This window comes from Notamacropus eugenii, chromosome 5, assembly GCF_028372415.1.
Source record: "Notamacropus eugenii isolate mMacEug1 chromosome 5, mMacEug1.pri_v2, whole genome shotgun sequence".
Classification (NCBI taxonomy): Eukaryota; Metazoa; Chordata; class Mammalia; order Diprotodontia; family Macropodidae; genus Notamacropus; species Notamacropus eugenii.
In genome coordinates this window covers 419967685-419982578 of record NC_092876.1, presented here as the reverse complement: position 1 = coordinate 419982578, position 14894 = coordinate 419967685, and the positions used below count along the sequence as shown (strand labels likewise).

Sequence of the window (14894 nt, the reverse complement as noted above, 5' to 3'; positions counted from 1 at the left end):
TTAAGAGTAATGTGGATTATTTATAAAAATATATAAACTATCCAACTTAACATGAAATAAAAGTTTCGCAAAACCCAGTTTCAGAAAAATATCAAACTAGATGTAAGGGAACCACGAAAGGCAAAAAATCCTGGTCTAAACAGATTTACAGATTAATTCTATTAAAATTTTAAAGATTTATTACTACTTCTATACACCAATCATAATTATAACAAAAAATTGAAAAAAACAATCTACAAAACTCAAATAAATATAGTACTAATACCCGTACCAAGAAATGATAAAGGAAAGAAAGAGAACTAGATGAGTATATTGTTGAATAATAAAGTTTTTAAAATTGTAAATAAAATCCTGACATAAAGAAAAATTATTCACTATAATTAAGCTATATTTATATTGAATATTCAAGCAGAGTTCAGCGTCAGAACGATTTGATGAAAAATACAAACAACCTAAACAAAACAAATCCTAAATTATAAACTTTAAGGGGCAGCTAGGTGGCCCAGTGAACACAGCATCATGTATAGAGTCAGGAAAACCTGAGTTCAAATCCAGACTCAGGCATTTTCCAGCTGTGTGAACTGGAGCAAGTCTCTTAACCTCTGTTTGTCTCAATTTCCTCTTTTGTAAAATAGAGATGATAATAAACACTTCCCAGGGTTGTCATGAAGATGAAATATTTGGAAAGTTTTTAACACAGTACCTGACATGAAATAGGCAATATAAAAACATTAGCTATTTATTATTGTCATCATTATTATTATATCAATAAATGTCAAAATAGAATTTTTAAAAATACAAGTCTTTTATTCCAAAAATCCAACAAAGCATAGGGCTATTTAATACACACACAAACAAACACACACACACACACATACACACAAACACACATATACATTAGTATATGTTTGAAACCAAAAGCTACCATTATACACAATGGGGAAGCACTAGCAACATTGCCAGTAAATATGTAAAGCAAGGGTACCTCCCTTCCTCATTATTTTACACAATCAAAGGCACGCTAGTAATAGCAATAAAACAAGAAAAATGCTGAAAACTCATCAACAGAGACAAAGAAGAGACAACATGATTCCAACGTCCTGAGACGTTGATTTACTCAGACAACAGAACAATTTGATTAGCAAAGAAACTGAAATTATGAATAATTTTTGTTAAATATAACAAATAAAATATACTCATAAAATCAATATCTTTTCCATATAGCAAAAACAAAACTCAGAAGGAAAAATAAAAAGAGAAGTCTCATTCAAAATAATTACAAAATGTATAAAATATCTAGGAATCCAACTACGAAGGCATACTCTAAAACTATAGTTACAGAACAATTTTCAAAGAAATAAAGAACAATTAACTGGAGAAAGATTCAGTCATTATGCCTGCGTAGGGTCAATTAAAAAAAAACAAAAACATGGTACTATCTACATAGTAAGTAGGGGAAAATTGTTCAGATTTAGTGATGTACCAGTTAAGTTACCAAGAGAATACTTTTAAATTCTAGACCAAAAAAAAAAACAAACCCAACCAAACAAACAACCCATCATTTGGCAGAACAAAATGTCTAGAATCTTCTAGGAAATTATAAAAAATGGGGGGAAAAGAGGAATGAAGGGAAAGTAGCACTTTCAGATCTCAAATTATATACTAAAGCAGGACTCAACAAAAATATTTAGTACTGGTTTAAAAAAATGGAAAAGTAGATCAGGGGACAGAGTAGATAAGATAGAGTCAGAAAAAAAGGGGATCCAGTTGATCCCAGTTTGTGATATACCTGCTGAGATAAATTAGAGCAAGAACTCCCTATCTGGAAAAACAATTTCTGGGAAATTAGAAAATAGTTTGGCAAAAATACTAATGCTAGATTTACTTGGGCAGCTAGATTTACTTTACCATGGAGAGAGCATCAGGCCTGGATTTAGGAAGACTTGAGTTCAAATCAAGCCTCAGATACCTACTGGCTGTGTGACCCTGGGCAGGTCATTTCACCCTATTTGCTTGTTTTCTCCCTTGTAAAGTGAACCGGAGAAGGAAATGGCGAAACGCTCCAAATGGGGTCACAAAAAGTTGAACACAAATAAAATAACTGAACAACAGTAAAACACTTATTTAGCACTTTAATATTGGCAAAGCTCTCTACATGTTATTTTATTTGATCAAATTTTGGCCAACAGTTTACACCATGTAAGTTCAAAATCTGTGCATTAACTCAATATGAAAAATCACCTTTCCCCCATCAACACACACACACACACACACACACACACACACATTTATAAGACAACCAAAGTTGTTAAATCACAGTTCTGGCATAAACAAACAAGTATGAAAATGATCACAAAAAAGATATAATAGATAATTTCAATTATGTGAAATTGAAAAGCTTTGAAATGGAAATACAAGGTTCTAAATAGGTTCTGAAGGATGGAGTTGATTAGAGGAATGTTTTTGCACAAATTGCTTCTGATAAGATCTCAGATGCAAGATATACAGTGTCCCAAAAGACATTAAGGATTTAAGCTACTGAGACTATTATCTTTTGGGACATCCTGTATGATAAAGAACTATAACAAAAACATTATACAACACCAAAATTCACTCCCCAATGGATAAGAGGTAAACGGATATGAGCTAACATTTTATAAAAGAACTATACCAAATAATAGGTGTAAAAACGGGCATCTTTGTTTTCACTCATAATTACTGGAAATGATTCTGGCATATCGTCACTGCATATACTGGTAACTTTTGATTTTAGACGGATAATTTTTGTGATGTTAAAAGAGTTTTCTCTATGTCAATATTTTTAGAATATTTTTTAGCATAAAAATTTGCTGTACTTTATCCAATGCTCTTTTCTACATTTTTCTGAAATGATCACGTGGCTTTAAAATTTGGAGTTTTTAATATGATTAATTATATTGTTTTCCAAATGTTAAACAGTCCATACATTCCTGATATAAATTGCAGTTGGCCATAATGAATTATTTCTTAGACAAATTGTTGGAGTATGATGGGACTTTTAACAAAATTTTTGAGACAATAATCATTAATAATATTGGTCTATAGTTTTCCTTCTGTATTTTATATTTCCCTGGTTCTGTATTCATCTCATATAAAGATTCTAGTAGGGTTTTTCATTCTAATTTTTAGGAAACATTTGCGAAGATGGGATATTTATTGTTCTTTTGAAAGAATTCTCCTCTAAATCTAACAAAATCAGGAATTTTTTCCCTCCCTCTTTGCTTCCTTTATATCTAGGATCTATTTTTTTTTTTTCTGAGACTGAGTTAGTTCAAGACTTTCTCTGCTCTTCTGATAGTCTGGCATTTTGAATTTTTGAAGGTACTCCTCTATTATGCAGTCCATTACTGATCTATACCTTCCCCTTGGTTGCCTTTTTCCTCAATTGCCTCAAGATCTCCTCCCTGGGTCCATAGCCTCCCACTCCCCCCAGATACCCAGTGCCCCCAGGAGTTCCAGTTTCCCTCTCCCAAGGCAGGAAAATTGGTCTTTTTTAATACCCAAATATCCAGACAACACCTAGAATAAGGTATCCATCTCCCTTCGTAGAATATCTCTCTTTACCCAAAACAGCATTCATTCATGGAATTCTCTCACATTATCAAAGCAACGCTTTCCTCCTTGCCCTCTCCTTTTCAATCCCTATCCCTCCTCCCCAACTTATCTGGAGGTTCTTCTTTACCTGTGAATACAGGAATAACCTTCCCCTCCCTGCAGGTTCTCAATTTGACCTGGGCACATCACACACTGGTGCCCATTACCTGCTTCCATCCCCCACTTTCATACATACTCCCATTTTGTAGCACAGTTTCAGAAATACAAAACAAACACCATTAGGAAGGATGTTAAACACCCAAGGCTCCAAGTCCACCTCTTCATTGTTACCTACACTAGACTTTTGCCTTCTCCCCTGTTTTTCTGTGTATATTTAGAAAGACATTCTCTTACTTGTCTCTCTTGTAATATTGTTCTGCTATTCAGATACTTGGCTGCTGTATTCTTTCACTTTAGCATCTTTGCTGTTTGGGATGTTCAAGAAGCAAATAATCTCTTCAATTATGGTTTTATTTCCAAGAACGTTTCAAATGCTTTTTTAATCAGTGAATGCCCATCTTTTTTTTTTTAAATTTATGGCTAAGCTTGGATTTGCAGGAGAGGGGTCATCCCAGGCTGCACCTGTAACCACTACTCTTTGGAAAATATGATTGCTTTCCCTCCTGGATTTTCTCATGGGTGCAGAGTAATCTTGGGTTTTTAAAATCTCCTTTCTTTTGTATTTGAAAGTCTTTCTCTGGATTTCTTACAGAACTTCTTGTTTCCAAACTGAACCATTATGTTTCTTGGAGTTTGCAGCCTTGAAGCCCTTTATTCTTTAATTTGGAATTTCATTTCATATGTTCAAAAGTTCTAAGCAGTTTTCTTGTATTATTTCATGTATGATGTTAAGATTTTTTTGTCTCATTATAATCTCTTGGGAGAACATGATCTTTAGATTCTTTGCTCATTTTGTCTTCTAGATCAGTATGTTTTGCTTGAATAATTAGCTTATTTTCTTTTAATGTATTTGTTTTTTGCTTCTTTTCCTTTGCATTGTTTTTTTCTTCTGAGTATTAGCATTTTTAATCCATTGCTCTCAATCTTGTTTCATTGGTTAAACTTGCCTTCTGATTCCTATTTCTCTCAATTCTGTACTTTTTTTTTTTGCTGTGCAGGCCATAAATTCTGCTCTTATACTTTTCATTTCTCTTTTGAACCACTTAGGAACAGCATTTTAGCGTTCTGTGTTCTCCTTAAATTCCATGTCATGTTCTGTCTTTTCAAATAATGAATCATTTTCTTTGCTTTGTGGTCTTTGTTCATAAATTCCTGAACTTGTTTGCTAGGTCTAGATTCCATATTTCTTCTTGCTGTTAATATGTTTCCTTTTGATTTATATGCTTATGTTCGAGGTCTCCTGAGTTTTCTCCTTCCTGAGACCTTTGTTACTTTCTACCCCCCCTTATTTTCCCTTGTCACTCACTTTCTGATTCCCTCCCCTCTGATGATGGTTTCCCTAGGGGCTAGATCTCAAAGATTCTGAGTCTTCTCTTGTTCTAGGCAATTCACATTTCATCATCCTAGGTCTACCCCAAGTCATTTCTGGGATGACAGACCTTGCTATATCCAGCTGGATGCTGATCATTCTCCCTTATGCTTAGTGGAATGCCACACAGACCACCCACAAATAGTGTCCTTTGCTGGTGTCCTACTCCCTCTGTTTCTCAGTTCTTTGATTACTGACAAGTCAGAGATCTACCATACTGGAGCAACAGGGTTGCTTTCACTAGCTTGGGTCTAGTAAGAGTGGAGTGTGAGGTTGGGATTGAATTGTATTTCAAGCTCACGTAGGTGTCTTGCTTTCTGTTCCTCTGCTCTCCTACAGAGATCTTTTGTAGCACAGAATGCCACTGCCACTATACTGTCTATGAGACTTCAGAAAACTTTTGCCACTGGGGTGCTACTGAAGCACAATCTGTCTGTCAGGCCTGGAGCAAATTTCCACAGAGAGTTGTGAAAGCAAAAGCAGAGGTTTTATTTTTCTTTATCAGTAGAGGGGGTTGGATGAGGTGGGAGAGACAGAAGGCAGATTTTTGTTGACAAAAAAATAAAAATTTAAAAAACACATATATACACAGGAATATATTGAATCTATACAAACTAAATCACAGACTTTTCCACTAAAACACTAAACAAGGACTACTTCAATGTTTATAAAAGCTGAGATGTACTCACGTGAACTGCAAAACTTTGGAACCTCTGTATTCATCCTTCAATTGACTTGTTAGAAATATTTCATCTACCTATAAAAATAAGCATATTAATTTAGTATTTGATTATATCTCCCTTGTGGCCATGCTCAGATCTGAGATTATGGTACTACTTGATCAGGACAATTAATGATCAGTTTTATGATTATCAGTTTTATGAACAACATGATGAGATTATAGAGAATAATTCATTGCTTTTAAGCAACTAACGGATAATTGGCCATTGAATATTGATGTGACCACTGACCACTTACTGATAGGACATGAGAAACCTAAGGTGATTGGATGATGAAGAATTAGGGAAATGCACATTTGTTGAACAGCCATTCTTGCCCAACATATGATAAAGCAATCTTTAATACTGATTTACTTGTCCACCTTTTTTTATTTCTTTTTTTTTTTTTAATTTCAGGCTTCCTTTCTAAGATTTTGTGAAGACATAATAGAGGGCAATAATGTGGAACTGTATTCTGGGAAAGGAGGAAGAAAGGTTGACCAGTACATGACCACACTAGGTTCTGTCAAGGAGAAGCACCAATAAAGCAGGTAAAGCAATGTCATGGAGAGAGTCTAGAAGATTATAGAGAAGGTCCCTGCCTACAGAGTGAGCAAGTCATCATATACAACTTCTTCTTGCACTGGAGGATCATGAAATGGGGAAGGGGACATGAATGAGACGTGGAAGAAGAAAGAATATGTAGGGGCAGCAGCAACCATACTTTATGGTCCTTAGAAATCGGTAAAGTTCTCTCTGTCCCACATTGGGCTTTGGATCTCAGGTAGTCCACTACATTAAGAGAGCTTCTGACACAAAGGGTGTGCCTTGGTGTATCAGTATAATCCATAGACATGGTTGTTGTACCCCCATGGCTGCAAGTTTTAGAGTTAAAACATTTGAGAATAATCAGCTCTGAGAGTCTGAGGAATGGACCCTCCAGAGAAATGTAAAGATCTTCTGATGCAGTGTGTCCCTTGGAAAGAGAAGACAATAATTCTCATATTTCTTAAGTCCTGTCTCACTTGGAAAGCAAGGTTCATAGGTTGCTCAGATAGTGCCAGATTGATGGGAGGAGAAGTATTTCTTTAGCAGTCTCCAATGTATGTTCACCTTTTGAGGGGAGTTAACCACAGGGTTATTATGAGTTGATAAGGTACTGTGTATGAACACGTGACAGAGAAGAATTTCACAAGAGTGTCAGAGGCACTTCACAAGAATGCTGTCCTGGTAGCAATCCCAAGTTCAACTCCCTTCTGGGTAGAGTGGAGTGTTGATGAGCTATTTTAGTGCTATATATGTGGCTATATCTGGTAGTGAGCTCCCATGAGTCCTTTTTTACTGTGAAATAAAGAATTATATTTATATATGTATATTTAACTAGAGAGAAAGAAAATGAAAGCGAGTGTGAAAGTAAAACAGAGAGAGAGGGAAGGACAGCTAGGTCATATAGTTGATAGAATGCTAGACCTAGAGTCAGTAAAACTTGAGTTGAAATCTGGCCCCCAACATTTATTAGCTGTATGACCACAAACAAATTACTTAGTCACTGTTTTCTCAACTATAAAATGGGGATAATAAAAGCACTTACATCTCAGAGTTGTTATGAAGATAAAATAAGATATTTGGAAAGTGAGTGCTTAGCACAGTACCTAGCACAAAGTATAAATGTTTCTATCATTGTTATTGTTGTTATTTAATGTGCATTTAATGTGCATGTGTACTTTGAGTCCTTATATAGCCATTAGTCATTCTATTGCACATTTGGAAAAATCTAGACATGAGTTATACTATGAGTATACTGGGATATTTTCCTTGAGCAGCTCTAGAGAGGATAAGCTAGAAAGAGATAATCTTTTGGGGTCTACCACCAGCATAAACATAATCCAGGAGTCTTTGGGATCACAAATTACATTTTTAAATATCCCAAGGTGGGAGTTGAATCAAGATAGTGGAGCACAGGGAGCAATCCAGTTGAACTCTACCAACACTCCCAAATACCTTTAAAATAACTCCTCAAATTAAATTTTGGAGTGGAAGAACCAAACATTAAAAAAAAGTCAGAATGGGACATTTCTCCCATCTAAGTCAACTTAGGAGGATGAGAGGAGAGTTCTGTGACACCATGGAAGAGGCCAGCTTGGATCAAGGTGGAAGTACCAGTACTAGTACAAGAAGTGAGCCTCAGAGGTGGTTGTGAGGGTGGTGGTGGTAGTAGCAATAGCAGCTTTGGAAGCTCTCAGCCCAGAGACAGTAAGAGGGTCAGACACCTGGTCAGAAAGAGATTACAAGAAACCACTTGCTGGTACTGGGTGCCACTGGTATTGGCTGGAAACTCTATTGTCTATACATCATTTTGGTTCAAAGTTACAGGACAGAGAGGAATACTTATGATCAGTCAAAAAAGAGCAGAGACCCTGAGCTCAGTTCCAAGGCACAGAAGAACGAAGCACTTATGACCACAGGAGAGCAGTGGACCTGTTCAAAGTTCCAGAGGAATACTAGAACTTTGGTCTTCCAGGAGCCAGAAACACTTCCTGAGTAGAGGTGAGTATAAACTGGGAGAGTGGGGAACACACCTTTTCACAGGTTATATGATTTTGGAAGCACCAAAAATTTGCAGACTCCCTAGAACTAGTTTTGAAAACAGTAGCACAGAAAAGACTGAATCTTGTCTCTGTGCCTTCCTACCCCAGGTGATTAGAGTCCAATTTCGACATAAAGTTAAAAGTCTAGAAATAAACTGGAAAAATAAATAAGCAACAACAAAGAAAGAGCTAGAACATAAAAAGCTATTATGGTGGCAGAGAAAACCAAGATATTCAGAAGCAGACAGAAATATAATAACTGCTACAAACAACCTCAAAGAAAAATGCTAATTGTACACAATCCCAATGAGAATTCCTAAAAGAGTTAAAGTAAGGGACAATGGTAGAGGAAATATTAGGGAAAGAAATGAGAGTGATACAAAAAAATTATGAGAAGAGATTTAACAGCTTGTTAAGATGGACACAACAAATAGTGAAGAAAATAACATTTTAAAAAACAGAATTGGCCTAATGGAAAAATAGGTAAAAAATCTCAATGAAGAAAAATTTTTAAAAATTAGAATTGGGCAAGTGGAGGCTAATGACCCCCTGAGACATCAAGAAACAATTAAAAAGTCACAAGAATGAAAAAATAGAAGAAAATGTGAAATATTTCATTGGGAAAAAGAACTACTCTGGAATATATATCTAGAGATGATTTAAGATTTATCAGATTACCTGAAAGCCATCATCAAAAAAAAAAATTAGACATCATATTTTGAGAAATGATGAATGCTACCTTAGATACCTCAGATCAAAAGAGCAAAACAGAAATGGAAAGAATCCACCAATCACCTCCTAAAAGAGAAATGAAATGAAATGAAAATGAAAACTCGGAGAATATGATAACCAAATTCCAGAACTTGCAGGTGAAGGAGGAAATATTGAAAGCAGCCTGAAAAAATAATTCAGATATCTTAGAATCACAGTCAAGAGGAGAGGACATCTTGGAATAGGATATTCTAGAAGGCAAGTGGCTAGGACAACAACTAAGAATCATCTACTCAGCAAAACTGAATATAATCCTCTAGGGGAAAAATGGATATTTAATAAAATAAATGACTTTCCAGAATTCTTGATGAAAAGATCAGAGCTGAAGAGAAAATTAGACACATATGACCCAGAAAGACACACAAAAGTGTTAAAGGGTTGGAAAAGATCTCTTATGCTTTAGCTGAAGTAAAAAAGGAAGGGTAATTATTATCATCTTAGACAAAACAAAAGCAAAAACAGACCTAATTAAAAGAGATTAGAGGAGAACCTGTATTTTGCTAAACAATGAAGTGATATCCAAAATTTTGTAGCAAATTTATCTTATAAAAGCCTCAGTTCCTGAAAGAACTGAGTCAAATTTATACAAGTAAAAGCCATTACCCAACTGATAAATAGTTAAATGATGTGAGCAAGTACTTTTCAGAAGAACTGAATAGTCTCTATAGTCACAAAAAATGTTCTAAATCACTGTGAAAATGCAAATTAAAACAACTCTGAGGTATCACTTCACACCTATCAGAAATGACAAATACTGAAAGGATGAAGGAAAATAGATGCACTAATAAACAGTTGCTTTTAATTGTGAATTGGTCCAACCATTTTGGAGAATAATTCAGAACTATGCCTAAAGGGTGATAAAACCATGCATGCCATTTGACCCAGCAATACCACCACTAGTCTGTATAGCAAAGATGAAAAGGAAAAAGATCTATACATACAACAATACAGCAGTTCTTTTTGTGGTGACAAAGATTTGGAAATTGAGGGGATGTTAATATTTTGGGGAATGGTTGAAAAAGTTGTGGTATGTGATTTTGCTTTATATTTTGCTATAGAAAATGAGGACAAGTGTTTTCAGAATAAAAACTAACAAAACAGCATGGCAAGACTTATATGAATTGTTGCAAAGTGAAGTGAGAATTGGGAGGTCATTGTACACAGTAACATCAATGATGTAGCGATGATCAGCTGTGAAAGTCTTGAGTACTCTGATCAATATGAGGATCCAACACCATTCCAAAGAACTTATGATGAAAAAATGTTGTCCACCTCTGAGGAGAGAACTGATGAACTCTGAGTGCAAACTAAAGCATAATTTTGTGGCTTTCTTAATTTTTTTTGCATGTTTTGCATGATTTCACATGTACAATTGATAACACTTTGCTTGCCCTCGTGGTAGATGGGGGAGGAAGAGAATTTGGAATTCAAAATTTAAAAAGAAAAGAATGTCAAAAATAAATAAATAATTTTTTTTTTAAAAAAAGTACTTGTTTATCCAAATCTCCTTTTAATTCAAAAAAAAAAATAACTTTATTATTATTTTGATGAATAATTAGATTACTATGTGCTATATAATGTCAAAATAACTAAAGAGAGACAAGCCCCCTACCATTTGCTGAAGGTCATAAGCAAGAACTTTGAAATCAGTTGATAGTTTGTCTTGTAAACTTGGAGTATATGTTGCTCCAGATACTATTTTAAACATTCCTCTGGCTTCATGACTCTTATCAGACATAGCATCTAAGAAATAAAACAGAAATTTGAAACATATTAAAAGAAAAAATAAAATATATGTATTTTAAGGAAAACTATAAATGTGAATAACTATTTCTTTCAATGGGTTTGAATTTCCACTCCCCTTTGATATTGCTGTCTTCTTTTTTTGCATGAAAATATTTTTATACTTTTAATTTTTCTGGCTTTTTTCTGGCCCCTTTTCTTTTAGCTGCCTCCTATCCCCAGCCACAATCTCTCTCTCTCTCTGTCTCTCTCTATCTCTGTCTCTCTGTCTCTGTCTCTGTCTCTGTCTCTGTCTCTGTCTCTCTCTCTCTCTCTCTCTCTCTCATGCTCACGCTCTCTCTCTACTTCCCTCTCTCTTCTTTCCTTCCTCCCTTTTCCCCATTTATTTATTGCTATGTTGCCTGAAGGGATTAATCAATTTCTCCCAATTAATGAAGCTGATGATACCAAGAAATATTGTTTTAATAATGCATTAAAACTTTCCGAGTCACTTGTAGATACTTATAGAAATACTAACATCCTAGGAACTCTGCTGGCTTCCCACATTCCCTATAAAAATTTGAATATCTGTGACTTTGGTGTCCAACCTTAAAGATGTTGCGTAATAATTATATAACTGACATGTGACTTTTCCTGTCAGATAAAGTTTTCTGCCCTTAAAGAAATTTCAGGGAAAGGTCCAGAAAGTTTCACTGGAGAAACACAAAAAGTTCCCAAAGTGCATGTGTCAATACAAATAAAAGTATTTCTGCCCTGATCAATAAACTTAGCTTAATACTTTCACTTGGTATATTTGATTTTAAGGATAAAGAAATTTTTCTTAAAAATATTAGCATCATAGGAACTCTTGCTTAAGAAAAAATAATATTATTTATTTACATCAAGTACCAAGTACTATTTACATTACCTTTCCGTGAATATTACCATCACTTCCTTATATTATTTTGCTTGAGGGGAGGTATGAAAAAGGAAAGTAATTGCAGTAAGTTGTTCAAACTGATTCTAGCGAATATAGCAGAAGGAATTACATTTGGAGAGTTCATTACAAATTAGGTATTAAATTTTTCAATTTTTAACTGAAAAGACATGTAAGACAAAAAAGGATATATGTCACTTTATTACTTAGCCCTTTTAGAGTATTACAATTGTGAATGACTACTTTAAAGGTTATTTATAATCATGAATGATGCATCAAAAATCATTGATAAAAATTTCTCATGCTTTCTTCTCATAAAAATATTTAAAAATTTAAAATATACTTTTTAGTCTTCATTTTATCTGTTTTTATCTTTATTAAGTCAGAGGCTTTCTTGATAAGTTTCTTTTTTGCTTGCATATTTTTGGAGAATAAATACTTTTGGATGGGGTGACAGCTAAGTGGCCCATTGGATGGAGTGTCAGGTCTGGAATCAGGAAGACTCATTTTTCTGAGTTCAAATATGGCCTCAGACTACTAAAGACTACTACTCAGATTTATTAGCTGTGTGACCCTGAACAAGTCACTTAATCCCATTTGCCTCAGTTTCTTTACCTGTAAAATGAGCTGGAGAATGAAATGACATCCTATTTCAGTATCTTTAAAAAAAAACCAAATGGAGTAAAAAAAATTTGAACATCACTGAAAATGACTTCAAAGCAACAATAAATTTTCTGGTTTGATAATTGGTCTTAAATCAGAGGAACTTGACTTTTCTGGTATCACTTTCTTCATCTGACAAATGAGGAGGCTAGACTAGATGGGTTATTCATGTCCTTTAAATTTTCCCCAAAATGCACTAAAAGTGTATTAGTGATTCTTCAGAATTCTTATATATGGAGTCACATGCATATTTACCTCTTCTAGGTCAAGTTTTGCTTTTATGAAATACACCATGTGACTATAATTACAGCATTTAAATCAACCAAGAGCAGAGAATAAAATCCATAAATTTACCCTCTTTATTAAAGTTCAAGAATATTATTCTGAATACCTAAAGGAAAATAACTTTCAGTCGTTGAATTTTTATTTTTTCCAATTTACATAAACTCACTGGGGATTCTTATTCCTCTTGGCCCTCTGTACTTTTGCTGAGAACTCTGATTCTATAAGCATACCTCAATAGTTCTTATTTTTACAAGTTATTTTTAACTCTTGAGTCATCTATGTAACCCTGAGTTCAGTTAGTTCACATTTATTCTATCACTCTCTTAGCTCAGAGATACTTTTTTAGTTTGCTTTCACAATGTGTTTTTTAATTGCTATAATTAGTCATAAGGTCATAAACTTAGAACTTGATAAACCTCGGGGATAATGTATTCCAATATTTTACCAATGAGAAAATTGAAACTCAAAGAATTTAAATAATTGGCCCAATGCAAATAACTGGTCATATGTACAATGCTCTCTAAAGATAATAGCTAGGATTTGAATCCAGTTTCTCTCAATGCAATACAGTAGTCTGTTCATCACATTGTACCATTTTATCTATCCTATGCATTATCATACTTCAGAAAGACAGTATTTAAACTTTTATTAAAAATTATTTATCACAGATAGTAAGTAAACTTTTATACTTGAGTGATAAAAAAAACCAAGATTATAAATCTTAAGGTATGCCAAAAATCTATTTTTATGAATGTTGAAAATTAATACTATTCAATTTTACCCATCTAGAACATTCTCCTGGCCCTTACTATCTGGATTAAAGTTCAAATTTTATGAGGTCTTATTATTTTTAGTAATCTTTGAGAAACAATATTCTCCATAAACAACTTGTAGAACAATATAGTCCATAAACAAAATGTAGAAAATGAAAAAGCAAGTCACTGTCCAATTGAGTTCAAACTGTAGAAAATTCTAAGGAAATTTATCAGTAATTAACTTTACATCACTCACCTTTTCCAGATTCCTTGGTTGCTATCCAGGAAATCGCAATTAATCCACCGCAAACTACCAGCAAAAAGGCAAAGAGAGATGTAAGCAAGACTTCATAGCTATTAAAAATACGATGCCTTGGAGGTGAGGGTTTTTTCAATCTCATTTTAATTTTGTGAAATTAGGATCAATTAGACAGAAAAGAAATGCAAGTGAATATAGACAATCCCCTTAAGCATATAAGAAACTATTTCAAATGGAGAGATATTTATAGGAGTTTGCCAAAGTAATAAAAGCATTAATTAGACAGTGGTTCCTAGTTGCCTTTCTTATATCTCCATAATTAGGGAGTTTTAGGAATGCAGTTAATCTTTAAGGAAATATTCATGAATAACTAGAGCTGTAAATGTTAATTATTGGCATTGTCTAGCCACGTTATTTGTAGAAGTGAACAATTTGTCATTTTAAAAACTACCGAAGAAAATATGAGATTTCATTTCAAGTAATTGAAGAATAAGTATAATGTTCTGCAATGATTAATGGTATTGACTAATAGATCAACCTTTTGCCCCCTGACTCAGACCATTATTCTTGCATTTGCTTAATTCTCTATGAGTATCAGAACTGTGCAGTATGTACAGTATGCATATTTAGATGTAATCACACACATATATACACATTTGGAATTTTATAAACTTAATTTTACTGTTTATATTAGTTAATTAACCCTCAACTGTGTCTCTTTAAATATGTATAGGTATAAAGTCTCACAAACTTGAAATATGGGTTCAAGTTCAAAGCTATTAAAATGACTAAACAATCATATTATTTTACAACAATTTGATGACTTAAAGGTAATCAATTTACATGTGTCCTTGTATATCAAACAAGATAAAAGAACAAAATACTAATTGTTATTTTAAGAAACATAATGGATAGGGACTAAATCATTTTATTATACATATATATATTTCTAAGTAAAACTACTACATTGTTGACTTGTTTGTTGAATATGTATTTTGATACAGCTATCTGAACTGGATGACTCTAACAGAAAATTAACATGAAGGAAAATATAGGCATATGCAGAATGATGG

General features: G+C 33.8%; 1 protein-coding gene across 1 annotated transcript in view; it reads right to left on the bottom strand.

Moving 5' to 3' along the window:
* Positions 1–13963, bottom strand: part of TMPRSS15 (transmembrane serine protease 15) — a 155630-nt gene extending 141667 nt beyond the window's left edge. The window contains exons 1-3 of the mRNA XM_072614948.1: positions 13819–13963; positions 10813–10943; positions 5812–5879 (exon numbers count right to left, since the gene is read on the bottom strand). Coding sequence (XP_072471049.1) covers positions 5812–5879; positions 10813–10943; positions 13819–13963 — 344 coding nt within the window. The remainder of the gene's footprint in view (positions 1–5811; positions 5880–10812; positions 10944–13818) is intronic.
* Positions 13964–14894: the final 931 nt, after the last annotated feature.